Source organism: Clavelina lepadiformis, chromosome 1, assembly GCF_947623445.1.
Source record: "Clavelina lepadiformis chromosome 1, kaClaLepa1.1, whole genome shotgun sequence".
Classification (NCBI taxonomy): Eukaryota; Metazoa; Chordata; class Ascidiacea; order Aplousobranchia; family Clavelinidae; genus Clavelina; species Clavelina lepadiformis.
The window spans coordinates 4,644,905-4,668,287 of record NC_135240.1 but is presented as its reverse complement, the minus strand read 5'-3'; the positions used below and the strand labels follow the sequence as shown (position 1 = coordinate 4,668,287).

General features: G+C 33.1%; 2 protein-coding genes and 1 long non-coding RNA gene across 3 annotated transcripts; all 3 read right to left on the bottom strand.

Annotated features, from left to right (window-relative positions):
* Positions 1 to 1,643: 1,643 nt before the first annotated feature.
* On the bottom strand, positions 1,644 to 8,121 carry LOC143450059 (receptor-type tyrosine-protein phosphatase beta-like). Its single transcript, XM_076950466.1, has 18 exons — positions 7,957 to 8,121; positions 7,669 to 7,778; positions 7,126 to 7,279; positions 6,909 to 7,052; positions 6,667 to 6,827; positions 6,398 to 6,554; positions 5,381 to 5,395; positions 5,088 to 5,190; positions 4,781 to 4,843; positions 4,480 to 4,552; positions 3,939 to 4,017; positions 3,790 to 3,866; positions 3,523 to 3,652; positions 3,284 to 3,408; positions 3,062 to 3,219; positions 2,817 to 2,952; positions 2,202 to 2,313; positions 1,644 to 2,026 (listed from the first exon to the last, which is right to left on the bottom strand). The coding sequence occupies exons 1-18, from the start codon at positions 7,994 to 7,996 to the stop codon at positions 1,968 to 1,970; spliced, it is 1,896 nt and encodes a 631-aa protein (XP_076806581.1). The 5' UTR covers positions 7,997 to 8,121; the 3' UTR covers positions 1,644 to 1,967.
* Positions 8,122 to 8,272: 151 nt separating this feature from the next.
* On the bottom strand, positions 8,273 to 16,237 carry LOC143448792 (fibronectin-like). The gene is made up of 7 exons (XM_076948666.1): positions 16,225 to 16,237; positions 15,683 to 15,961; positions 13,859 to 14,143; positions 13,084 to 13,365; positions 10,819 to 11,088; positions 10,012 to 10,305; positions 8,273 to 8,403 (listed from the first exon to the last, which is right to left on the bottom strand). Exons 1-7 carry the CDS (start codon positions 16,235 to 16,237, stop codon positions 8,273 to 8,275), a joined length of 1,554 nt encoding a protein of 517 aa, XP_076804781.1.
* A 2,893-nt stretch (positions 16,238 to 19,130) lies between these two features.
* On the bottom strand, positions 19,131 to 22,507 carry LOC143450182 (uncharacterized). The gene is made up of 4 exons (XR_013114656.1): positions 22,048 to 22,507; positions 21,067 to 21,129; positions 20,594 to 20,746; positions 19,131 to 20,179 (listed from the first exon to the last, which is right to left on the bottom strand). It is a non-coding gene; the product is annotated as an uncharacterized LOC143450182 (long non-coding RNA).
* Between the last annotated feature and the right edge of the window lie 876 nt (positions 22,508 to 23,383).

Genomic DNA, 23,383 nt, shown 5'->3' with positions numbered 1-23,383 from the left:
GACAAAAGTCACAAAATGCTGTAACACCGATTTTATATCCGATATCGAAGTAGGGAAAAACCCTGTTCAAATACTAACTTTTCTAATCTAAATTTAATTTGAAATGAAGAACAAAATTTGTCGCTGAGCTTGTATCGAGCGACAACTTTCCTCAGTCCGAAGATTAAGATTATAATAGTTCATAACAACCCTTTTCAACTTATACCCTCAGCTATATAGGAACTTACAGATGCAATAAAAACTGTGAATAAAATATGTTAAAATTGAATTAAATATGCTAAAATTACTCAACTATTATAAATAATTATTATTTAATAATTTTGACAGTTTTTATAATCACACATGCAACATGCAACGACCTGAACGACTGTTGCTGCGGAAACCTTTGATATGGCAAAGTGTAGGCTGCTTGTGTATATGCAAGGATATAAGGGTCAGGAAAAGGTCAAAAATACCCGAACCCCGAGTGTATACGTTATTTAAAATTTACATAAATGCAACATAAATGCCGGAATAGAATTTCACAGCACTTGTTTAAAATATAACGAAAATTATATCCAACCAGCAGATGGAAAAATTACGCATAACTACTGCAAATTTGACTGTACTATATATAACGTATGTTCTCTGCTGTGGAGATAGTTTCCATAAGACTCGCAATTGAATGATTTGAGCTAAAAGGAAAACTTTTGGTCAGCCGTGAGCGACCCTTGCTTCAGTTTACTGGTTGATGATTGGTGAACTGTTCCAGAGTTACTGTGATAGCCTACCATCAGCAGAAAAATTTGCATAACTTTCAATCGCCATTAACATAATTATTGTCAAGAATAACACAATGACACGATAAATTCCATTTAAATTAAAAGAAATACAGCGAGTGAGGATCAAAAGTTTGAGCAACTACCAATTACATAACGCGAATGGAAAACTTGGCGAGTAGGAAACATTGGTGTAAAGTGTAAATGCTTTATCATAATACCATGCGTCACAGACTCACAGTTTATGATTATAAAGTGCAATGATTAATTTTGATTTCTATGATACACAACAAACTAAAACATGATATGGAACACAATGAGTTTGTTGGACGTCCTACATAGGGCTTTAAAAAACATATTTAGACCAATCAGAATGCAGCATGGTTGGCATTGTTTTCTAACCCGGGAATTACCCTAGCTTTTGGCGTGCTTCAATGTCCCATGTCGCGAGCGGAATTATGCTAAAAAGTAGCATGAAAGTAGCTAAAATTGGGTTTGGGTAGACCAAAAATTCTAGTTTATGTTTATTGTGTGACCGTGCTTATTTTGCACCTCGGGAAGAAAAGTTTGAATCATGGTTTTTCGATGGCATTTTATGGAATGGTAGTTCAAAACATACCAAATTGACATGCAAAATTACAGAGAGCCCCATGGAGGATTTTTCGAGTAATCCGTCTTTTAGTAAATTTACTGTATAAAACAAACAAAGATTTTATGGCATTTTTTGGTGTTTGACGCCACCTGAAGCTTATGCTTTACTTAAAGATTTATATTTAGTGGAGTTTGCTTGCTCGGCTACAAGGTCGCTGGGAGGTACACCGGGGGTCAAATTTTTTCCTTACAAACTCTCACATCTCACCCTACAGTATTCGTAGCGTTGATGAGTCGCCTTTGACTGTGACATAATAAAAGGAAAGCACGCTCACGAACAATAAATGGATGTACAGTAATAGAATGCATTGCATAACAAAAATATAACTAAATATTTCGTAATAATAACAAATTTTTCATGTGACTTTTTACAAAAGTGAATATAGACAAATTGATGACATTTATCGAGCGACACTTAACGCAATAAATTTTCATGACGCTCAGAGTAACAAACATTTAACTGAACTAACACTTCACATCGCGTAACAATGCGGTAAAAATAAAGCTAAATGTTAATACGTCAATGCTAATAGAAACAAAATACAGCAGATATGTCAATCATCCTTCGATTCGTTCGTATTCTTCATAAAGCTCTGGTATAGTTTGATAAACAACATCTGCAAAAGTTTAACCGAAAACGTAATTTAATATTAACCAAAATATCTGTGAAGTTCGAATTGTCAAATAATTTACGTCACAAAAGCAGAACAGCAACGTTAAAGAATGTACGTCTAAGATGGATCGTTAAAGAGATTTAAAAACGATGCAAGAAGAGTGAGAGATACATTTTACCTTGGTTATTACTTAACATGGTGTTCTCATACTTGTTGTCAAAAATGACGTCATCATACATGTTGCACTTCACAGCATATTCGACAGATTTATACAAAACTAAGTATTGACTCTGAAAGCAAATGAAGATGTAATGAGAATACAAAGAAAAACTAATATTGAAAACTATTAAGTAATACAAAACACTTTTTGGTGAAGCTACAAATCATTGTTTTATTATCGCATACTCCGGCATTTCAGCATAATTTAGCATAAAAAAGCGCAATTGAACCAGGGCTGGTCTTAGGTCAAGGCAAGAGATGTGACTGCGTTGGGCCTCACGCTGCTTAGAACCAAAACAAAAATAACAACCAAGCTTTTATTTTGCCTGAATCACATTTCTCAATTTCGTCTCGAAAGAGAATATTTTGCTGAGAATATATCACGAAGCAAAGCTTTGATGGAAGATGATTTGCAAAAAGGTGATATATGGTTTAGAATAGAACTATTATTATTATTACTACATTATTTTATTTAAAATCAACAAGGGGTCCCACCATCAGTTCTTGCATTGAGCTCCACGCTTACTAAGGTCAGCCCTGAATACCGCTTAAAGATTGTGAATCAGATACTTACAAAATTTTCGACCATGACCATCCTGTCCTGTCTCAGTTGTTGAACAGTTTCAAAAATATTAACAGAAGATTTTTCCTGCATTTCTTGTAACAAGCGATCAAGTGAAATGAATGTACCGGTTCTTCCACTTCCATTGCTTTTATGCGAGATAAAAAGTAGTATCAGGTAGAACTTAAAATAAAAATGTAAAATGCACAAGTACAAAAATATTAAGTGAAGTGTAGAGACAATAGAAATAAAAAAACCTGCAGTGAACTACCACCGGACCCGGGTTGGCATCTTTCTTCAACTCACTTCTAATAAAAGTGGCGAAATCGACCAGAGACTTGAGATATTCTTTCTGGTAACCTTCATCCAACCATTCAGGAAATTGAAATTGTTTGATCAAACGAACCTTCCTTTTCTGAAATTGGAACATTTCTACTTGATGGATTGCGCACATTACAATAAAATCATGTGGGACTTACAGACTCCAGTTTAATTACACGTTTTGTCCAACGCTCAACAGTTTCTGAGACTAAACTAATTGACAAGTCATCGGATGCAATTGAACCGTTCTCAGAAGGCCAATACTTGCTGCATGCAACTTCCCCTAAAACCAACACCTGTTTAGTTTCAAGACAGTAGCAAAAGTAGAAAATTGTGTCACTCCTTAAGAAGACATTTTCAGTAACTTCAAGATTTGGCTCAAATACTTAAATGATACCTTTAACCACCAGTTCTCCAATCATAGCAATATATGAACACTCTTGCTCCCAAATCATCCTCCAAAAATCATTCATTGTGTTGGCCAGTGAACCTTGTGTTGCAATATATTCTTTTGAAGATGTATAGCCCTGTAAAATGAGAAAGTTAAAATGCATACTGCATAAAATAATATGACTACAGTAGCAACATAACAAAATACCAGACACAACAAAAAGACAAACAGTTCAAACCACAGCATACGACAAAACCATGAAGTGCTACTTACTGCAACATAACTGGCGTTAATGTAGTCGCAAGCAGATTTCTCCATTATAGGAACAAGCTTAACTCGATTCGAATCATCTAGCACATAAGCGTTGATGAGAAACTTCAAGTATTAGAAACAAACAAATAACTTATTAGCTGGATGCTCACATGGTACAAAGTCAGAGTGACGATTGCGATCTTGATTTTGATCAGCAGTGAGAGACGACTTTGCAGGTTTTGGTAATTTCTGTAAACACCGCACACCAGTTCTTTTGTTAATCACTGCTTAACTAACGCTTGTTATTATCAAACGTTCAATTATATTATTATATTTTAACTATTATTATATTACAATCATTTACATTAAGTATTTCAGATAGCGGAAGAAATTAATTACTATTCTATGTCTTTAGACATGGAACATTGATGATTATTAAAGACTCAACGACTAAATTCAAGCAAATCAATGCATACTAGTATTCATAAATAACATGCGATGCAGATTCGTGAACATGATTGAAGAGTTGGAATCAAACCATCAACATGCAATCAATTTATGTAATCTCAGAAACAAAATATATATAATTGAATCAACACCGCAAATAGTTATAAGTAGAATTGATTATCAACAAGTTTTGCCCAAGATGACAAATTTAAACATAGATTTTGAGGATTAACAGCTTTGATCAATTTATCTGATGCCTCTTACCCTAAATTCACTTTGCAGGTCCATTTGTGAGGAAAGTTTGAACTTAGTTTTAAACTTTGACATTGGAATAGATCTACGATAATGTTTGACTTGTTTTTTTTTTTCAAAAAAGTATGTAAGGATGTTACCAATAACACAAGATACCGAAGGAGTGTGTTAAGCTCATAAAAAACATAAATCTAATGTGATCATCCATAACCACCTATTGTAAGAGTCCATGAAAATCACTATCAAAAGTAATGGTTTTTAAGAAGTGATTTTTAAAAAGTAATTTTAAACCTATTATAAAAAATTTACTTACCGATTTCTGTTATCCTCTGTTGAAATATTCAAGTTGGGAAAGGGCAGATTTCTTTCCGTTATCCTGTTGAATTATATTGTTATTTAAAACAGAAGAAAATAAACGTTAAGCAACAAATTTAAACATGAAATGAAACTGCTCGTTTAAAATATTAAAACACTTATGTTCACTAGGTTTGACTTATTTTCTAATGCTTGAAGCATAAAAAAGACAAACAACAACAACATAAAGCGATAAGTTTCCAAAATAAAACTTTCTCTTTGATATTTTTATAACTTTATTCAACAAACAAACATAAACAACTTACCCTTTTTTTTCATGGCGACGATAATAATAAATCCCGGCAATGATCACCAGCAGGAGAAGAATTGCTCCACAAACTACTCCAGCAATTAAACCAGCGTTTGATCCTTAAAATGAAGATTTTTATCGAGTGAAAACTAACGCTTAAATTAGCACAATAGCTTTTTTAATAAGCATAACAAATTGCTCTGAATGAAAAAACATAATCAACATAATAAACAAACTAAACAACACAAGTTTATATAAAATAATAATTTGTGTAGTTTAACAGTCAAAAAAGATTTGTAACCATCTCACCTGATGATTGTGGATCTTATTTGATAAGAAAAGTCCGTAAATATGAAACAAAAACAATGTTAATGGCAGCAGACTTATGCTTAACGCAATCAACAAAAACCTGCTAAGTGGTATCACGAACATCAACATGTCTATTGTATTATTATGATAGAAAATAAAACATATTGCCTTGACACATTGAAGAGAAAATAAACATAAAGAATGACATGGAATAACAAACATATGAATGTTTATATCATCATGTATCAATACAGTGCTTAAATAATAAAGTAGAACACATTTAAGAATTGGTCACAAAAAATACTTAAAATGTTATAAAGATGTATGCAGCAGCAGAAAGAAACAAGTGAAAGTGAACAATTAAAGCGGCTACGTTTTAAGTGAGATAAAAAGTTATGTTCATGATAGCCTCATTAGCCTTCCTGCGGGAGGGCATTAGGTTTACAGGTTGTAACAAGTTGGATAGAAATTACCTGCGTTACATTTGATGTTATGGACACACTGTACATAATTGCTTTTAGATCAACCAACTTGTAAGCTTTTTATCAAAGATAACCCTCAAGAAAAATGTTTGTTAATTAAATGCTAAAAACGCATTTGCTTTCTTCAGGCTGATTATATTTGTTGGCAATGTTGCTTATTTTGGAAAACTTGGATAACTTGAAGTGATGCTCCAACAGAGCTCAATAAAAAAACATGTGAAATTAACAGGTGAGAAAAGACTCTAAACTCATCGCTAAACTCTAAGGGCTTAAAATATGGGAAGTGTTAAACACAATATTGTTATAATGATACACGATTAGCACAGCCACCAAACACAAAATATAATTCATATGAATTTCCATTGCTTAGGAGTTCAACAGTCCAAGAGTTTAAATTATTACATGACATTCTCTGAATACTTCATAAAATGAGTAAAATAAAAAATAAGCGCAGATGTAAGGTGTCGGCTACTTTATTTAAAACACATACAGGGATGAGCAGAAACTAACGCTTTGTTTCAAAATTAACTCTTACCAGTAACAATTATTAAAGACCAATTTGTTGTAGTCATTTGATCATTTCCAGTCTTAGCAGCCACAGCTACACGATAACCAGTATCAGGTTGCAGAGGATAGTTGACATAGGTGTGGTTACATGGAGACAGTGTAACTGAACCATCTCCAATAATAAACTAAATAAAAAAAGTAAAAGATGTTAAAAACGCGCTGTTACAAAATCTATAAAGTTCCATGTTTGCTGATCAGTCTATTCTTTGGCAAACGTTAGAACAAGTTTCTTATCACCTTGATGGATCCAGATTGACGATTAACTTCTGTGATCATTTTCTGGACATTATCCTGGATAAGGTTGCCTTGACCATCAGTCCAAAGTGTGACACATTCACTTACGACAGTAACACTTTTGCAGTTGTTTATAGTTGTTAGAGTTGGATACAAGTCTGAACCTAAATAAGAGACACAAACTCCACTTGAATCTATTACATGTAATCATAAAACGATTGTTAAAAATTAATTCAAATACTAACCACCGATAGCAATATAGATCCCATAATATTCAATTGGTCCATTTTCTTCACTAAAAGTATTCGGTGATAACACAATGGTAATAGTTTTGGAAGATGACTCAGCAATATTAGTTAGTGATGAGTCAGCATTAAGCAAAGGTGGAGCTGTTAATAAGAAAGTATTAAATTCATTAAATGTTCTTATTTACACTTTTTAATATAAAATTGTGCCACATACGTCCTGGTAAAGTTTTATAAGTTCCAGGAGATGATTTACTTCTTTCCACTTCTCCTTCAACATTTGTTATCCACGAATACATTTCTACTTCATACTTTGTGTAGGGCGCTAAGCCAGTAAAGCTGTATGTGCCGCTATTTCCAACTTCAATATCCTGCAAAATTTAAAATAGATAACTGTGAAATCAAAGACAAAACTATGAAAAAGTTGGACAGATTAGCAAACCAGCATTCTCGTAAACATATAATTTGTATTGTTATGATGATCTTTTTCTTTAAACAATATTGATTTGAGGTCTTGAATAGTTATAGTACGTTACTGGTTACTCTATTTTGCATTGTTTTTTGTCAAACTAATGTTTTCGTTAAAACATCGGTGGTGATATATTGCTGTAGCTAATTTTGCAGCAAATCTTTAATTTACAAAACTACGTACAAAACAAATGCATTAAAACAAGTATCCAGTATGCTTACAGTGTTGTTAAAGTATACTTCAGTTTGTATAGTTATTTGTATGAACTGTGTATAAATAAAATATGCTTACAGTGTTGTTGAAATATATAGCTACACCTTCATAATGACCACCAGGTGAAGTCCAATAGACCTGTAGTTCATTGGTGAAAACATCCACGATAAAATGTGGTTCTGAAGGTTCTTTATATACATTACATACACATTTGTAAATCAGAGCAACTGACAACATAAAACTGAAACTATTAAACCCACCATAACAAAGTTAATTTTCTCCACAGTTTCTTATATATTACGTCATAATTAACTTTAATTTAATTTATATTCAGATGCTTCCTTTAAGATTAAAATTAAAGTTTACTCGCTTGAATTAGTATCAATGCTCTCAGGTGAGCTTTCATATCCTTTGCTATGGACAGTCACAGTCACTGTGTAATTGTTGCCAGGAACAACAAATAATGAAGTTTGCGAAATTTCAAACCCAACAGATCTTGTATTCATTGTGTGCTCTGTGAGACTCCGGTATTGAATCTATAAATGCACATGAAACAAAAATATGATCTTGACTTGTAAGAAACTAACATAGGAAGATGTGTGATAAAAAAAATGAATTTAAAATTTAATCAATTAAAAAAAAATAATGATCAATAATGGCAATAATCAACACTGGGAACAAGTTATTCAGCATTGTTATTTGTCACCGTTATATTATCTCCAGTTCCATTTGGCGTTTTCCATTTTAGGTCAAGTATTTTGTCTGGTTCATTCGAGTTTTGTTTAACAGTGAAGTTTTTCACAGGATCTGGATCTAACAACATAATAAAATAATACAGTAAACTACAAACTGCATATTACAAATTGCAAAATGAAGTGTGTTGCTGAGTGGTATAATGCAAAATAATGCAAAATACAGCATGAAATGTACTGTTGTATGGCATGATACAAATAACAGACTAAATCAGGGCTACTCAACTATTCTTAGCAAAGGTCCAGTTAGAAAAGCTCAAAATTTGCTGAGGTCCGTTATAACTCTCATGAAATAACTTACAGTCATACAAATGTATTAAAATACGGTATATAATATAAAAATTCTCTGGATGGATATTAATTTACCACTTACATTCTTGCTGATTAATTGAATAAGTAGGAATAACAAAACTTATGATGAACAATTTCAATTGCGTAAATACTAAGACAGATAAAGTCCGGATTCAACACTGAAAAGGTCAGTTGAGGCCAGGCCAGTTGAGTAGCCCTGGACTAAATAATATAGTAAAATGTATCAGCAGGATGTTTTGGAGAAATCACCTTACAAAGGAAACTGATGATACAGTACATATTGCAATAGTGCAATAACAATGCAGTAAGCAAGTCTGCATTTAATCAGAAATTTAAATAGAATAGAATAGAATCAGAATTCAGAAAACAAAATATTTAATCAGAAATTTCACCGTTTTTTTTTTAATAGGAATAATCAATAAGTACAAGAGGAGTAAAATTAAGCACGTTCAACAATTTTACACAAGACTTCGTGAAATAAAAATGTAAAGAGATTTAACTACAACGAAGTGAAAGTTTGCTCAACAACGTTCAGTAAACACGTCAATAACAGAGCAGCTATTAAATCTCAAAGGTATTTTGTAACCATAAACACACACTGAAAGTACTTTGTTGTCCTTAAACAAATATATTGGGCCCTATAAATAGATACAGGAGACCAGACAGCGTTTAACAACCACAGAGCCACTGACACTATTACAACTACTCAAACAGCAATAAAAATCATGGTTGACTACGATGAACTGAGCGCCAATTTATCTGAAATCACAAACCTTTGCATGAAAGCATAATCAGTTAATCATGGTAAACTGACAACAGGAAAAATTCCTTAAAAAAAATCAAATTAAAGACAATTCCTTAATTTCGAAAACCAACATTGTTTTTCATAATACCCAATAAATAATTCCTCACCGGAGTAAGTCAAAAGCTTAATAAAGTGAACAAAAGGTAAAGTGTGAACAGATATCAAAAAAGGTGTCTTAAACTAAGTTCATCGAAACACACAAACACATAGAGCAAGGTATCTCAGGTAAAGTTCATCCTGTGATAAGCTAAAAGTGGAAATGGCGATGAGTAAATACTAAAACAGTAAACGTGTCAAGGTTACAATCCAAACATAATGAAATGAAAGTGAAATGAAAGTGAAATGAAAGTGAAATGAAAGTGAAATGAAAGTGAAATGAAAGTGAAATGAAAGTTTAACACAATTGAAAAAAAGTACTTTTACTAAAGGTTAAATAATTAGGCAAAAGATAACAAATATTTTGCCTTTAACACTTTAACTTTGCTGAAATTTGTTTTACACAAATCCACACAATCAAAGCCAAAGTATTAAAATAATCAATAAGAAACTCACTTGTTGTGTGCTTTGCACTTGGTGACGGTTGACCAGCACCAGCAGAGTTACGAGCTTTCACAGTGACATCATAAGTCTCTCCTGGTGTCAATCCTTCAATTATGTATGCCGTGGTAGCCACACCAGGCACTACATATGATGATGTTATGGAACCATCCGAAGATGAAAGCCACCAGTCCACCACATAATCCACAATATCATCACCACCAGATGGTTTATTCCATTCAACATTTATTTGAGTTGTGCGATTTGTAGAAGGTCGAGATAAGATTGGTGAATTAGTTTGATTGGGAACTAGAAAATAACATTCTCTCATCATTCTGTAATCTCTGGCTAAGCTGCTTCACCTGACTGTAGCATGTTTAGCTGCAGAGAAACTAAAACTGATAAAAACAGACTAAACAAAGTTTCCGGTTCCTTCATAAATGTACATTGTGGCATACAATAAAGTTGTGTTAAGTTAATTTGGATCGCAGACAGCCAGGTGATACATTAGTAGTGTAGTTAGATCATATTAAGTTCACCCGGTTCATGCTGACAAAGTATTTTAAAGAAGTAGACGAGTTAAGCGAGTAGACGAGTTAGCCAAACCTTATACTACAGAAAACAATAGGTTTTCTGCCAGGACCAAGCGACAGTCGGCGACTTAAGCGAGTTCTACTGCAGTAAAACAAGGCATCAACTGTTCAAAGCTCTGTCATACCAGTTAAAATGGCTTCATTGGATGGATCATTGCAAAACAACATTGCATATAAAAATGATGAGTCTATTTCCAGATACATTAGAAATCACTTTGTGTAGACTCACATGTAGAGAACATGGCTGGATCTGACGGATCTGCCCTTCCCCCATAATTCACTGCTGTCACTGTGAAATTGTATATTGTGCTCGCATTTAAACCACTGATCGTTGTAGAAGTCTCCACAACACTGGTGCTAGATCCTGTAGATCCAGATGGATTCCACTTCACATTGTACTTAAGAGAAGGGGAATCCCCACTAACAGGTGTCCATTGTAGTGTGATTGAGTTGATGGTTGGATTTGAGCTGTTTGTTGGTTGAGAAGCTTGCAAGGGAACTAAAAATATAAACGATATTTAAACAAAATATATATCCTTGCCCAAACTAGAAAAGGGACGAAGTCAAAACACAATTAATAAATCACATTTGTTAGAAATTTGTCACATTCATGTCCATATCCAGCACCACTCGTAGCATCATGTTAATGTTATTATCAGTGTTTGAATCCAGGTGAAGAAGAACTATTGTTTTTCAGCTACGCAGCATTAAAATAAAAACACTACAGCGGCAACAAAATAATCAACCAAATGGCTAATCCTAAACTTGTTACTTGATTTTATTCTGAAACAAACCATTACAACTTGATGGGACGAAACGTTTCAATTTTTCAAAATTAAACAGTAGTTTTAGCCAATGTTCCCTCTAATTTTTTATGAGTCTGAGCAAACACACTAACTCCCTGAGCGGTCCCTTGGACCACTGTGAGCAACATCAGACGTTCCACGTGCGCACTGTGGCCATTATTATGCGTTTATTTTAATTTCAATTCAGATTGGATTATTTTCTTGTGCGCAGCACAGATTTTCTGTGCGCGGAGACCGTATCAGCAGTGCGCATTTGCGCACGCGCGCAGCTTAGAGGGAACATTGGTTTTGGCATCCAATCAGAATAACTGCTTTGGTGCAGGCTAAGCTATATAAGATATTTTGCTATCATATGGAAATTCATATAATGCAATATTGCTTTCACAGATGAAGTATATACTGTTTTTACAGCTTCAAGATGAAGCGTACATTATTGAACATTAAGTAGTCACCTGATTTATTTGTTTATACATAAAAGATGGTGGCAGAAATGAGGAAAATTATAAGTGGGCTTATATGTAGTACAGCACATAAACATGCGTAAGTCTACAAATATACAACCTGGAAGTGAGCTACAAGCAGTATAGTATACAACACGTTGAAATATAGCAGAGTCCGACATGAGCTTTGCACAGAGGTGTACAAAGCAATGAACAACTGCATCTTATTCCCTTTATCAAATTAGAGAAGTTAAATAAATATGCAAGAGCATGACTTAATATTTAACTTTGAATGATTTTTGTATGTCATGTCTAGGGCGATTATTTTGTGACATAAAAAACGAAAATTTTTAACCTAAAAATTGAAAATGTTGACAACTTTCGACTTTTTTTTGACAAATTTTGACGAATGAAGATCTCAAGTAGTTAAATGACTCATTATTGTACAAAAAGTTAAAGTTTATTTTAGTAAAGAAGAGAAAAAATCTGAACACAGACCTGGCCTATTTTGAAAATGGAAATGAGCTAATTACGAATCACTGCCAAAAAACTCAAAAACTAAGACACAAAAAAAACTGTTCAATACATTTGTCTAAACTTAAGATTCATGAAGAATCTAAAGTAAAATCGAGGCTGCACCTAACCTACAGCTGCCGCAAAATGACTTAGGACCAAAAATTTTACACGTTTTGAGGTGTGTTGAGCATCACACAATATCAACCTAATTATTTCACTTAATGATTTATGATTCACAATACGTAGACAATGGGCCATTTACAAAAGTATAAAGTAGGCTACAAGGTGTAACTGTAAGATGTAAAATGAAAATTTCACTGACAGTGCAACCTCTATGACACCACGACAATGCAGTTTGTAAACAATTTTGACAATTTTTGACCTAACGCTATAAATTTGACCTATTTTGACTTTTTTGACAAGTTAAAAAATAATCGTCCTAGTCATGTCATACCATGTAATATATAGCGTGACAACATTTTCAAACAACAGCATATTATAATTAACATATTTGATGTTGCATAACTAGTTTTGTAAATTTATAGCACAACCTTTAAAATGCCTGCTATGGAAAAGTGCCCAACCACACCAAATTTCTTCAGGCACCATTGAATAAGCATTGACCATATCCCTTTTTATAGCACTTCTCAAAAACTTTAAAACACTGTTTACATTTAAATTAAGTTTCAAATTCTTAAAACTTGCCCAGCTTCATTGCTTCTTGATTTTTACCTGTAGTTCCTGTCACTGCATCAGATGCATCTCCATTTCCAGAACCACTTGTAGCAATTACTTGTATGGTGTATTCAGTGTTGGAGTTCAATCCACTTATGGTTGTTGGTGTTGAACCATCTGTGGTGGCCATCATTGAACCACCACCAGTAGCTGGTGTCCATGCTAACTCATAACCAGTAATGACAACAGCATCCCCTGCAGATGGTGATTTGGTCCATGTCACTTGGATAGTAGAAGAAGTGCTGTCTCCAGTGGTCAGTGCAGTTGGTTTTGCAATCCCTAAACACATTTAAGAATATCTTATTCAATGTTGTAAATTATTCCGATCTCATGGCAATGCAGTCAATTTTATATTTTTCCTTCATGCTTGCAATTGAAAATGCATTTTTTTGATAGTGAATCATTAAATCGTTAAATCTAAAAAGCCTTAGGTGAGGAGCCTTAGGTTAAATAGAGAAGGAGGAGGAGCCTTAGGTTAAATCTAAAAAGCCTGAGGTAAGAGGAATAAAGAAAAACATCAGCACAATATAAAATCAAATATCAAGATAACTTCAATCATTTTCTTGAAAACTGCACCAGTCACACTACTCCACAGCTGAGTTTTAAAGCATAATAAGTTTATTTATGTGCATAAATTTGTTTAAAGTAAAGTTAACAATAAAACTATTTGTAACTATTTAATAATAAAACAATAAAAGTATTTGTGTAAAGTTAACAATAAAACTAAAATACATGAGAATATCATCTATCAGTACAAATGATATCAGTCTACCTGTTGCAGCAGACTTAGAATCAGAAAGAGCTCCAGCTCCACTTGCTGAGCTCATGGCAGCCACAGTCACTGAGTATGCAGTGTTTCCATTTAAGCCAGTTATTTGGTCTGATGTTGCTGTGCCAGACACTGTTTTAACACCAGAATTATGTGGTGGTGTCCAAGATATTTTATAACCAGCGATGGTTGCTGACCCTGCTCCACTGATAACTGGGGCATGCCAAGTCACATCAATTGATGAAGATGAAGAAGGGGAAAGAGTCACTGATGTTGGTTTGCTGAAAGCTACAAATGAGCTTATTTATAAGTAACATGAGCAACATTTTTTAGAAGCAACTCAGCATTTTAAATGTACTCACGACCCCTACTTAATCAGGCGAAGTATTGAAGTATGTTTTACAGTTTCAGTTAATCTAATCAAACCAATATAGAAGCGGCAGAATAGATTGGGTTATGGATGCTAATATAGCACTGGAGCAAAACATACACAGCCTTCAGAAACCAGGGTTCTCAGCTTCTTTTTACTACCACGAAACAAAAATAATGATACCGGCGAATCGAACCCAAGCAAAAGAGACGAAAACTCCAAAAGAGAAAATGTAACAATCTATTTTCCAGAAACAATTCTTTTAACTGTTGTGTGGTAGACGCAAGAAAAAAAAAACTATTAAAATTTTTTAAAATTTCAAGTGTTTGATATTTATTCCTTCTCGTTTAATTATTTCATTGCCTACCAAGCTCCCCCGTCCCGTAGCAGAAAGTCAATTTCACGTTTAAAAAGCCACATTTAAACCACATCTAAACAAAAAATGCCTTTCACAACAACCACATTCAAATAAAACACACAGTTGACTTGTGGCCAAATATGCTTTGTGCGAAATGACTAGCACCTACAAATTTTTTACAATAGCACCAATAAACTTGTAATGAAAACCGAATGAGTCTGTTTATGGAGTCCAATAAAATTGAATCCATGACGACCACATTGTAATAAAGACTTAACACGGTAGAATGGGCCACAGGTCGGAGGCTCCTGTTAAAAAAACCTACAGCGAATGTTCATTAACTTTTATCTAATGTATGTATGCGGAAGTGACACATGCTCACTAAAAATTGTTTAAAACAAAATTGTCTTGCTCTACCCAACTGTTTACATTAATACAATAAAGGGAACGATACACATTTATAAAAATAACATGTTTCATGTATTTTGAAAATAGTGCATCATCGAAGAATACTGATCCAGAATATTTACAGTTTTCAAAGGATAAAGTGTTAAAAATAATTAGAGCTCTCTTATTTATTTTATTATAATAATTATTTTTGTGAACACACACATCTTTAAACGCTTTTCTTATCATAAACAAAGTGGATTCCGCACATTTATAATGTGGTGAACACATTAACAACACGGCCAGAAATTCTCTAGCAACGTTCGATTGAGTGATCCTCTAAAGCAGGGATGTCCAACCTTTTATTATAGTGGGCCGCATTGTCACTTGAAATAATTGAATGGGCCGCAAAACCTATTAAATTTCAAGAAAAATGGGTACATGAAGTACATACGTTTGTAGTGAAAATGACTAGCGGGCCGCAGGTTGGACATCCCTGCTCTAAAGAATACCAGCTTTATTATAAATTGTACTATTGACAGGCGTTCATCAAACACCATTATGACAGTCACTAAGCAAATTCATTTTATGGCAACAATCAACAATTTGATAGTAACTATTTTTAGATGACAAAGCTAAAAATAGTGAAAACTTAAAGTAATTGTTAAAAACTGAGCTACATAAAATTCAAAAAATAATTATAGTTACTCACTGGCTACCAGTGCTGGTGGATTGCTCTCATCAGTGAATATCTCAGTATTCTTCCAACCAATAACAGTGACAGAGTAATCAGTGTTGGCAGTCAGTCCTTTGATTGTTAAGGATTTTGTATTGGCATTTGCAGTGTCTTTGGTAAAAGTGGTTCCTGCAGTTTGATATAACACTCGATATTCCGTTAAAACTTGTATGCCATCATTTGTATGATCCCAGTTAACATCGAGTTGTGTGGATTGGACATTGGTGATGCGGACATTACTGGGTGCTGCTGGTACTGAAGAAAACAATGAGGATTGTTACAATTTTTAAAACCTGAAATTAAATTGTAACGGCTAAAACCTTTTCATGAATATTTATCTCATATTGTAAAATATGCAAGATGTTTTCTCTCATTTAACTCTTTTCTCCATGTATAGACAAGTTTTTAGTTTAATATACTTTCATAATACATTTAAAATAACATTCTAACTTAAATTGAAACTATTAAACAAATACCAGCTACATGCTGCTCCAACTGAATAGATAATATATGCTTACTCTTGCTTGCCATAATTTCATGTTTTATGTTGACAAAAATAATAGACTTTAACATGGAATTAAGAGCATGTATTTGTACTTATAGAACAATAATGTTATTCTTAAACTTGAAGAAACAATAGTAATGAGGTGATAATAGGCAAACACTGACATATACATAAATACTTCAACTTGGTGTAATTAACATCTAAGAACACGAAAAGTACATCTTTTTATATCAACAGCCAATAGAGATCATCTTGAAAAAATATAATTCCATCTTTGTTGAAATGAAAAAGTTGCACGACAAAAACAGAAAGATTAAAGATGTTAGTCCTAATAATAGGTAATAATAGTTTAAAAAGAACAACTCAGGTGAAGAAACGTAATAAGCAGATAATTAAGATTTAAGTTGGCCGGTGTCTAAAAATAAATTGAAAGTAGTAAAATATTCATAGTGAAAAAGCTATTGTACATTTTAAGTTAAATTAGTACAAAAAATGTGGCTTCACGTTAACTTACTAAAATTCAAGCTATTTTTTTTGAAACATGACTTTTTGTCTTCACCTAATATGATCTCTTTAGACCGGCTTAGTTTTCAAAAAACTCAAAAAAAATAATATCCACAAACCACTTGTTTAAAGTATACACTACGTTGTTAACAGTATTTCAGAAATTTAAAACACATGAGATCGGGGTGCATCAAATAACATCTTTACTTTGATTAGAACTACAACAACATGCTGAGTCAATTCTTAAAAAACATCAGCGTTAAAGTAATTTTTTATTAACATGGTCACTGCCAACCACGAGTTAACTGGTGCTTATCTTTCTGCCACTAGAGCTTCACAGTCAGAATTCACAAATGAGGCGAATACTGCTCGGTACCTGAGACCAGGCGAACCAGGAAGTCATCTTGTTAAACGAAAATACGACAGAAAGCGGCTTTTATACACCAATGAATATTTGAAAGTTTTCGTCTTGAAAAGCTTTTCTATATTTTTGATAAACCATTACATTCTTACTAAGAGCATTGATTGAGGTAAACTTATTTCTAAAACAACACAACGTTTTGAGCATCTGGAAAGTTCTTATAGTCTTGGTAAGTTTTGTTGAAAATGATTTGAAATTATATGAATTAGGATTTACTTCAAGAGTTGACTCAAAATATTTCCATGTAATGCTACAGGGAAATGATAAAGTGATCGCTAACAAGAATATCCACAAATAAGGGTGACTATATCAAACGTAGATCAATATCATGATGGAACATGTTCAAAATAATCAGAATAATTCCTGCAAAGCAATAAGTTCTCATTCATTTATTCTTAACCACCGGTACAATGATAGTCTTATTCAAACATTTCATTTTCCACTTGTTGATCTTATTTCGTTGATGAAAGTAATATAGGCTTCCAATTAATACCAACAAATAAACTTTAAATAAGCCTCCATGTAATGCTAGGCCATACACAACTGCACATTCACACTGATTTCGTAAAAATAAAAACATGAGTCAAAATATTTTCTGAAATATTGCAATGTCACATGGCAAGGACCCACTAACTCATTACACTTGCCAAAAAAAAAATTTTTTTTTGTGCCAACAATATGTCAGCGATCTTTACCTAACGCTTGGCCACTGATTTCAAAAATCCAATTTTGTGTTTTCCATCAGGTCTAATTTACTTGCTCTCATGCACTAATTTTTGAAATAAAATTTCTGTTAAAATAGTCCGTCTCAAAATAGTAATGAAATGATTTTATTAAAAAACTTGAAGACCTGAATCATACTAAATTAAAAATATTCCCAACTAATTCTCTATGGAAGTGAAATACTGAGATCTCTAACATGTATATTGACTTAAAGGGATGCGATTGTGTATCAAGAGTGGTTAACATCATTGCCAGAATCAGTTCAAAATAATTCCATGATAACACTAAGTAAATATATCTTGGCCATCGTTAAGTTCACTGTTGGATCCAGAGATGATCTTATTTCAACATTTTTTATGTTTTTCTTGCATTGATCTCATTCTTTTGATGAAATTAGTATGAGCACTCATGTGTAAGATTATGTATATAAAATCATACATGATTTCATAAAAATAAAAATGGGAGTCAAAATAATTTCTTACGTAAAGTAACGTATGTAAATGCAACATAAACATGGCTACGACACAACAACTAATTATTATCAAAACGTGACCGACTTTGCTGCTTGCAAAACACTATTGATACAATGCAAATGTAAATTTGGGTTAATTTCAATGCCATTTAAGTGGTCAATTCCCATTTGAAAGAGATAGGCTTTTCAATGCAAAGTACATTAAATCAAGACGCTACTGTCGCAATTCCACATCATAAACCTACCCTGAATTCTGGCTTGCAACGAGATTTAGTTTATGACTGTGTGCAGTCTTAATTTGGACAAAATCCATGTACTCAGTTTTCTATAACAGCTACCTAAACTTTACAGCAAGTTTTGAACTTAAAAATTTAGCACAAATTCTCCAAAAATGCAATAATCAAACCCACAAAAAATGTACAATTTAGCCAAAACCTGGAACCAGCTGTCGCCAAAACAACAACAAAACTAGTTCACATCGACGTCACATGCGCATTGGACCGGAAAATTTCTTACTTTTTTTAATATGACGCATTGAGTGCGAACACGTAATAATCAAAGTGTTACCGGCTCAAAATTGCCTTTCTGTTTGGAATTGAGCCCTTAAAAAAATTATGACATCATAAAATGGAACATGCTTCCTGTACTATAAATACCTGTTAAAAGTCCAGGAATTTTACCTACTTCAGCAAACGAACCAGATTGATATAAGTAAATGTCATATTTGGTATCTGGTGTTATCAAAGCACCAGCAGGAACAGTGGAGGTGACTTTAAACTGCAAATAAAAATAAGTTTGTTTAAACGAAAGTTTAAGTAGAACAGTCATGAAATTATAATTGTTAAACAAACTTAACAAATCCATTATTGTAAACATAAACTTAGAACAGAAAATATCACTATTATGTAGAATCTATAACTGCTAAAATAGGCCAATACTAAACTAAACGTAAACCATTACTGTTAAACTTTATCAACATGCATTCATATAATGTAGGTAGTTTGTTTATTATTTGAGCTTTGAACTTTCATTTACATTATTCATAATTTGACATTGAAAAAACTAATATTAATAATATTCAAACAAAGTTTCTTCAAAACAAATATCCATAGAAAACTAAAGTTAAATTAACTAAAGATCAACCTCAAAGTTGACAAATCAATTTAAACATTTTTGCAATCAGAAACTAAACACTGGAACACCAAGATGGAACAAAACTCTCTCCACCTAACAAAATAGCTTGTTTTCAAAAAGCTATGCTTATAACTAATCATATTTCAGAGCAACCATTGGCTTTCTAAGCACTCCAAAATTTAACAGTCATGTGACCACGGTAATGTGGCAATATCAGGCAAACGTATTAATAGTGTATTTTTATAAAAGGTAAAATTAAAATATGCAACCAAACGTCTAGCAGAGTCGGAGAGGAATAGAATAAAATAAACGATTGTACAAGGCTATTCCAGCCATACAGCATTCCATTTACAGTCCTATCAATGAACTGCACTAATGACTTCTGACATGTTGTTGCCTGACAAATCAGAGTAAAAAACCTCTTTTGTGGCAAAGCCCGGCAGATTGTATGTGTACAACAATGTTGTCCAATGGTCCAAGATATTTAAGGGCAGAGGTGCCCTGTTGATTGAAACTTTTATTTTTGAAAAAACTGAACTATGCTGGCAGACTGATACTCAATTTAAAGGCAATGATCTGGAATTGCTGTTTCAGAGTTTTTTAACATATTTCATTCACATCGTTTTACTTAGTTTACTGACACTTCTTCAAAGTTTTTTGCTACGGAGACGTTTGCTACAAGCAAATTTCCAGTTTGGCAGCAACAGGTTGCATCTATAAAGCAGGGACACTGTTTTCAAGAGCAAATTTTAAAATTGCTTGCCAGCGTACTGGCAGTTATTTTGCTAAAACAAGAAATCAGAGTAAATTTATCAATTTCTATATAAAGAAAGAAAGTTGTTAAAATTCACATTGTCTGCAACAACAACTATATCAATGAATAAATTATGAGTATTGTGGGCATGGAGCTATCTTTAGCTAAAATTGTTATAACAATAACAAAAACAATTTGTGTTCTAATAATAAATATTTTTCTGTGACATAACATAAGTTGCAAAAACTATAAGTAAAAATATATACATAAAAATACTGCTTTAAATTACTTTATCTTACTGCTACATCTTAAATAAAATGGTATTACAAACTGTGCACTTGTAATACAATAATCATACAACGCAATGTACTAACTGGTGATGTGGCAGCAAGGGCAGAAGAAGCATCTACTGGGGAATCAATTTCCACAATTGCTATCTTATAATTAGCACCACTTTGTGGATTCCATTCTATGGTGAAAGACGTTGAACGGATTTCTGATCTTGTCAGTGAAACTGATTGCGCCACCTAATGATGGAAACACACTATCAGGCATGACCAGAACTATAGGACCTTATTGCTACAGAATTTAATTGCAATCTATCAGCAAATATGGTTTGTGTTTTTATATGTGTTATGTTTGAACAAAATACTACTAATTAACATTTAGAAAAAAATGTTTTAGAGACTAACATTAGTAACATTAACTACTATATTCAGCTAATTTTAATGTTCAACTTAACCATATACCAGTGTTTAGTATCTACTGATTTTATATGAAAATCAAAGAAAAATAATAAAAAATCATCTTAATCACAATTGAAGATGGTAATTTTAAAGCTACTTACCGTAGTACTAAGACATGACATAAAAATAAGAATTAAGATTTGACTCATCATTAGTTCCTGCAGCTGTACGTCAAGATAAATAAAAAAAAAGCATAAGTAACGATAATGAAAATAATAAATCTATGTTAAAAGTAAAATATGAATTAAATCACTTCAAAGTAACCAAATAACACAGCTCATTGCTAAACACAAGTAACTGCAATGAAAATGTTAGGTTAAAAGTAAAGTTAGCTGCTTTGAAGTAAATTCAAATGGGTTGTAAATATTTGTTATATGTTAACCATTTATTGCCATCTGGTTTGCATTTGGTGACTGGTAAATGTAACTATAGATGCTAAAGACACAAAAAGCACAAGAAAAAGTGATAAATAAAGAGAACTTATGCATGTTACAGGGCATTGTTCAAAATACAATTCTTACGCTTACCCTAATTTTCTTCTAGCCAGCATTTTATGTACGAAAAGGAATATCATGGTATATCAATAAACTATTTTTATCTTTAAATTGCTTTTTAATTATGTAAAAAGGTTAATTTTTAACTCTATGTCTAGGTGATTTATTTATGCTCTCGTTAAAGATAAGTGATAAGGTAAAATATAAGGTAAATAGCAAACGAAGCGACTATTTCACCGTATGTAGGTCACGCAGCTCGTTGTTAAAGATAGGCGGTTAGGTTAGGAGAATGGGAATGCGGAAAGTTCAGTTTAGCTGTTTGAGGTTATATTTGAGTTAACTTTAAATTAGATTTAGGTTGGATACAAGACACTATGTAATAACATTTAAGTTAGGTTTGTAATAAACTGTAAAATTAGCTTCATACGCAGGATTATTTCCAGTGAAATAGTGGCAGCCAATAGCAAAGGCCTTACTACATCATTTATAATACACAAATAATATATTGATACCAAACATTTTTTGAAACAATAACAAATTTCCAAAATAGTATAAGACAGATAAGAGAGCAAGGGCAACCTATCTTACCTTACTTTAGCCGCTTGGTGACTTAGAGCTTGAGCTGATGATTAAACCAAAAACGTGAAACGTCGTTAAATCGTCAACTTAATTTTCAGTTGTAAACAAAAATGCACAAATAAAAGGAAACTTCAGCAAAAGTAAATAAAAGCTTTAACAGAGACTTGTTTGAGACGTTCCAGATATTCTGGTTTTCACAATCTCTATCGTCTGCACTTGAACTAAATTCTATGCTTTCGATGAACTTGTTGTTAGCATATAAATGATGAACCTAAATACACAAAACTTTAGAGCCTTTTAGTTTACCAAAGGCTGATCTGTTAAAGTAAGCTTTCATGGACCGAGGAAAGTTTTTGCACGACTTAAACCCGGTAATGAATAATGATTCCTCATTACTCATGGTTGCCAAGCTAGCCTTTGTGCAAGTGCCGATTGTCACATATTTTTTATTTCTTTATGTAGCATTATTGCCTGAATTTAGAACTGTCCACCAGGTCCACTGAACAGGAGCAGGTTTCGTCATTGCCTTGCCCAAGGATATGGCGCCACTGGCTATCGAACACGAAAATTGGCCGCATTATTCTGACTTCTGAGGCCAGCGCTCGAACTACTCGGCTACGGGCTTTTACCAGCCTAGCTACCTCTACTGGTCTTGACCAAGCTAGAAATGACAAACAAACATCTTCACGAATGACTTTATTGACTATCGCTGCTGGGAAAGTCCCTAATAAGGTACAAACAAGTGAGCTGTTGCTGAGAAGTGAGGGAGCACCGTCGAAAACTTCCACGAACTGGTTTTAAACTTATTTATTTATCCTTTCTATTTTTATAACCAAAATTTTTATCACTCGAATTTTTTTTATTTTAAGAGGATTAATTACAAAGCTTTATATTTTTAATCTTTTAATTGCGAATTTTTGGTTTTCAGTTATTTCCTAGCAAATCTGGCAAAAACATTTGTTCGTAGCAAAGTTAAGGCAAAACCCAGCAGTTTCAAGTCACAAATTTTTTCTTTTTTTTGCCGAAACTTCAAGGTTTTAAATTTCAAAGCGATTTTATTCGGAATTGTGTCATGTTTTTGTCAATCGACGTCAGTCAAGTTTTTCAGTATTAAATGATTCGTCACTGTTCGTTTTTAACTTATTTTACGGTATGGTATTTCAAGGTCATGAAACTTTATTCTCGAACTGAGAAAAGTCTTTGCATGTTTTAAACTCAGCGATTTTTCTTCATCGCTCGAGCCCCGGTTACCGAGCTCGTCTTTGTGCAAGTTCCAATACACCGGCGTATTGCGTTAGTTTTGGAGAACGAATTTGAAAATGTTCACCGGCACCACTGAACCGGA

Bases quoted from the DNA above. Each gene is read 5' to 3' on its own strand.
- LOC143450059 (XM_076950466.1), bottom strand. From the start codon at position 7,996: ATGAAAGCTCACCTGAGAGCATTGATACTAATTCAAGCGA. The intron at 3,867-3,938 runs GTGAGCATCCAG...CTTATGTGCTAG, and splicing joins TCACTCTGACTTTGTACCAT to ATGATTCGAATCGAGTTAAG. The intron at 3,220-3,283 runs GTAAGTCCCACA...TTCCAATTTCAG, and splicing joins GTGTAATTAAACTGGAGTCT to AAAAGGAAGGTTCGTTTGAT.
- LOC143448792 (XM_076948666.1), bottom strand. The intron at 13,366-13,858 runs GTAGACTGATAT...AAATGTGTTTAG, and splicing joins TTCTAAGTCTGCTGCAACAG to GGATTGCAAAACCAACTGCA. The intron at 10,306-10,818 runs GTGAGTCTACAC...GTTATTTTCTAG, and splicing joins TCCAGCCATGTTCTCTACAT to TTCCCAATCAAACTAATTCA.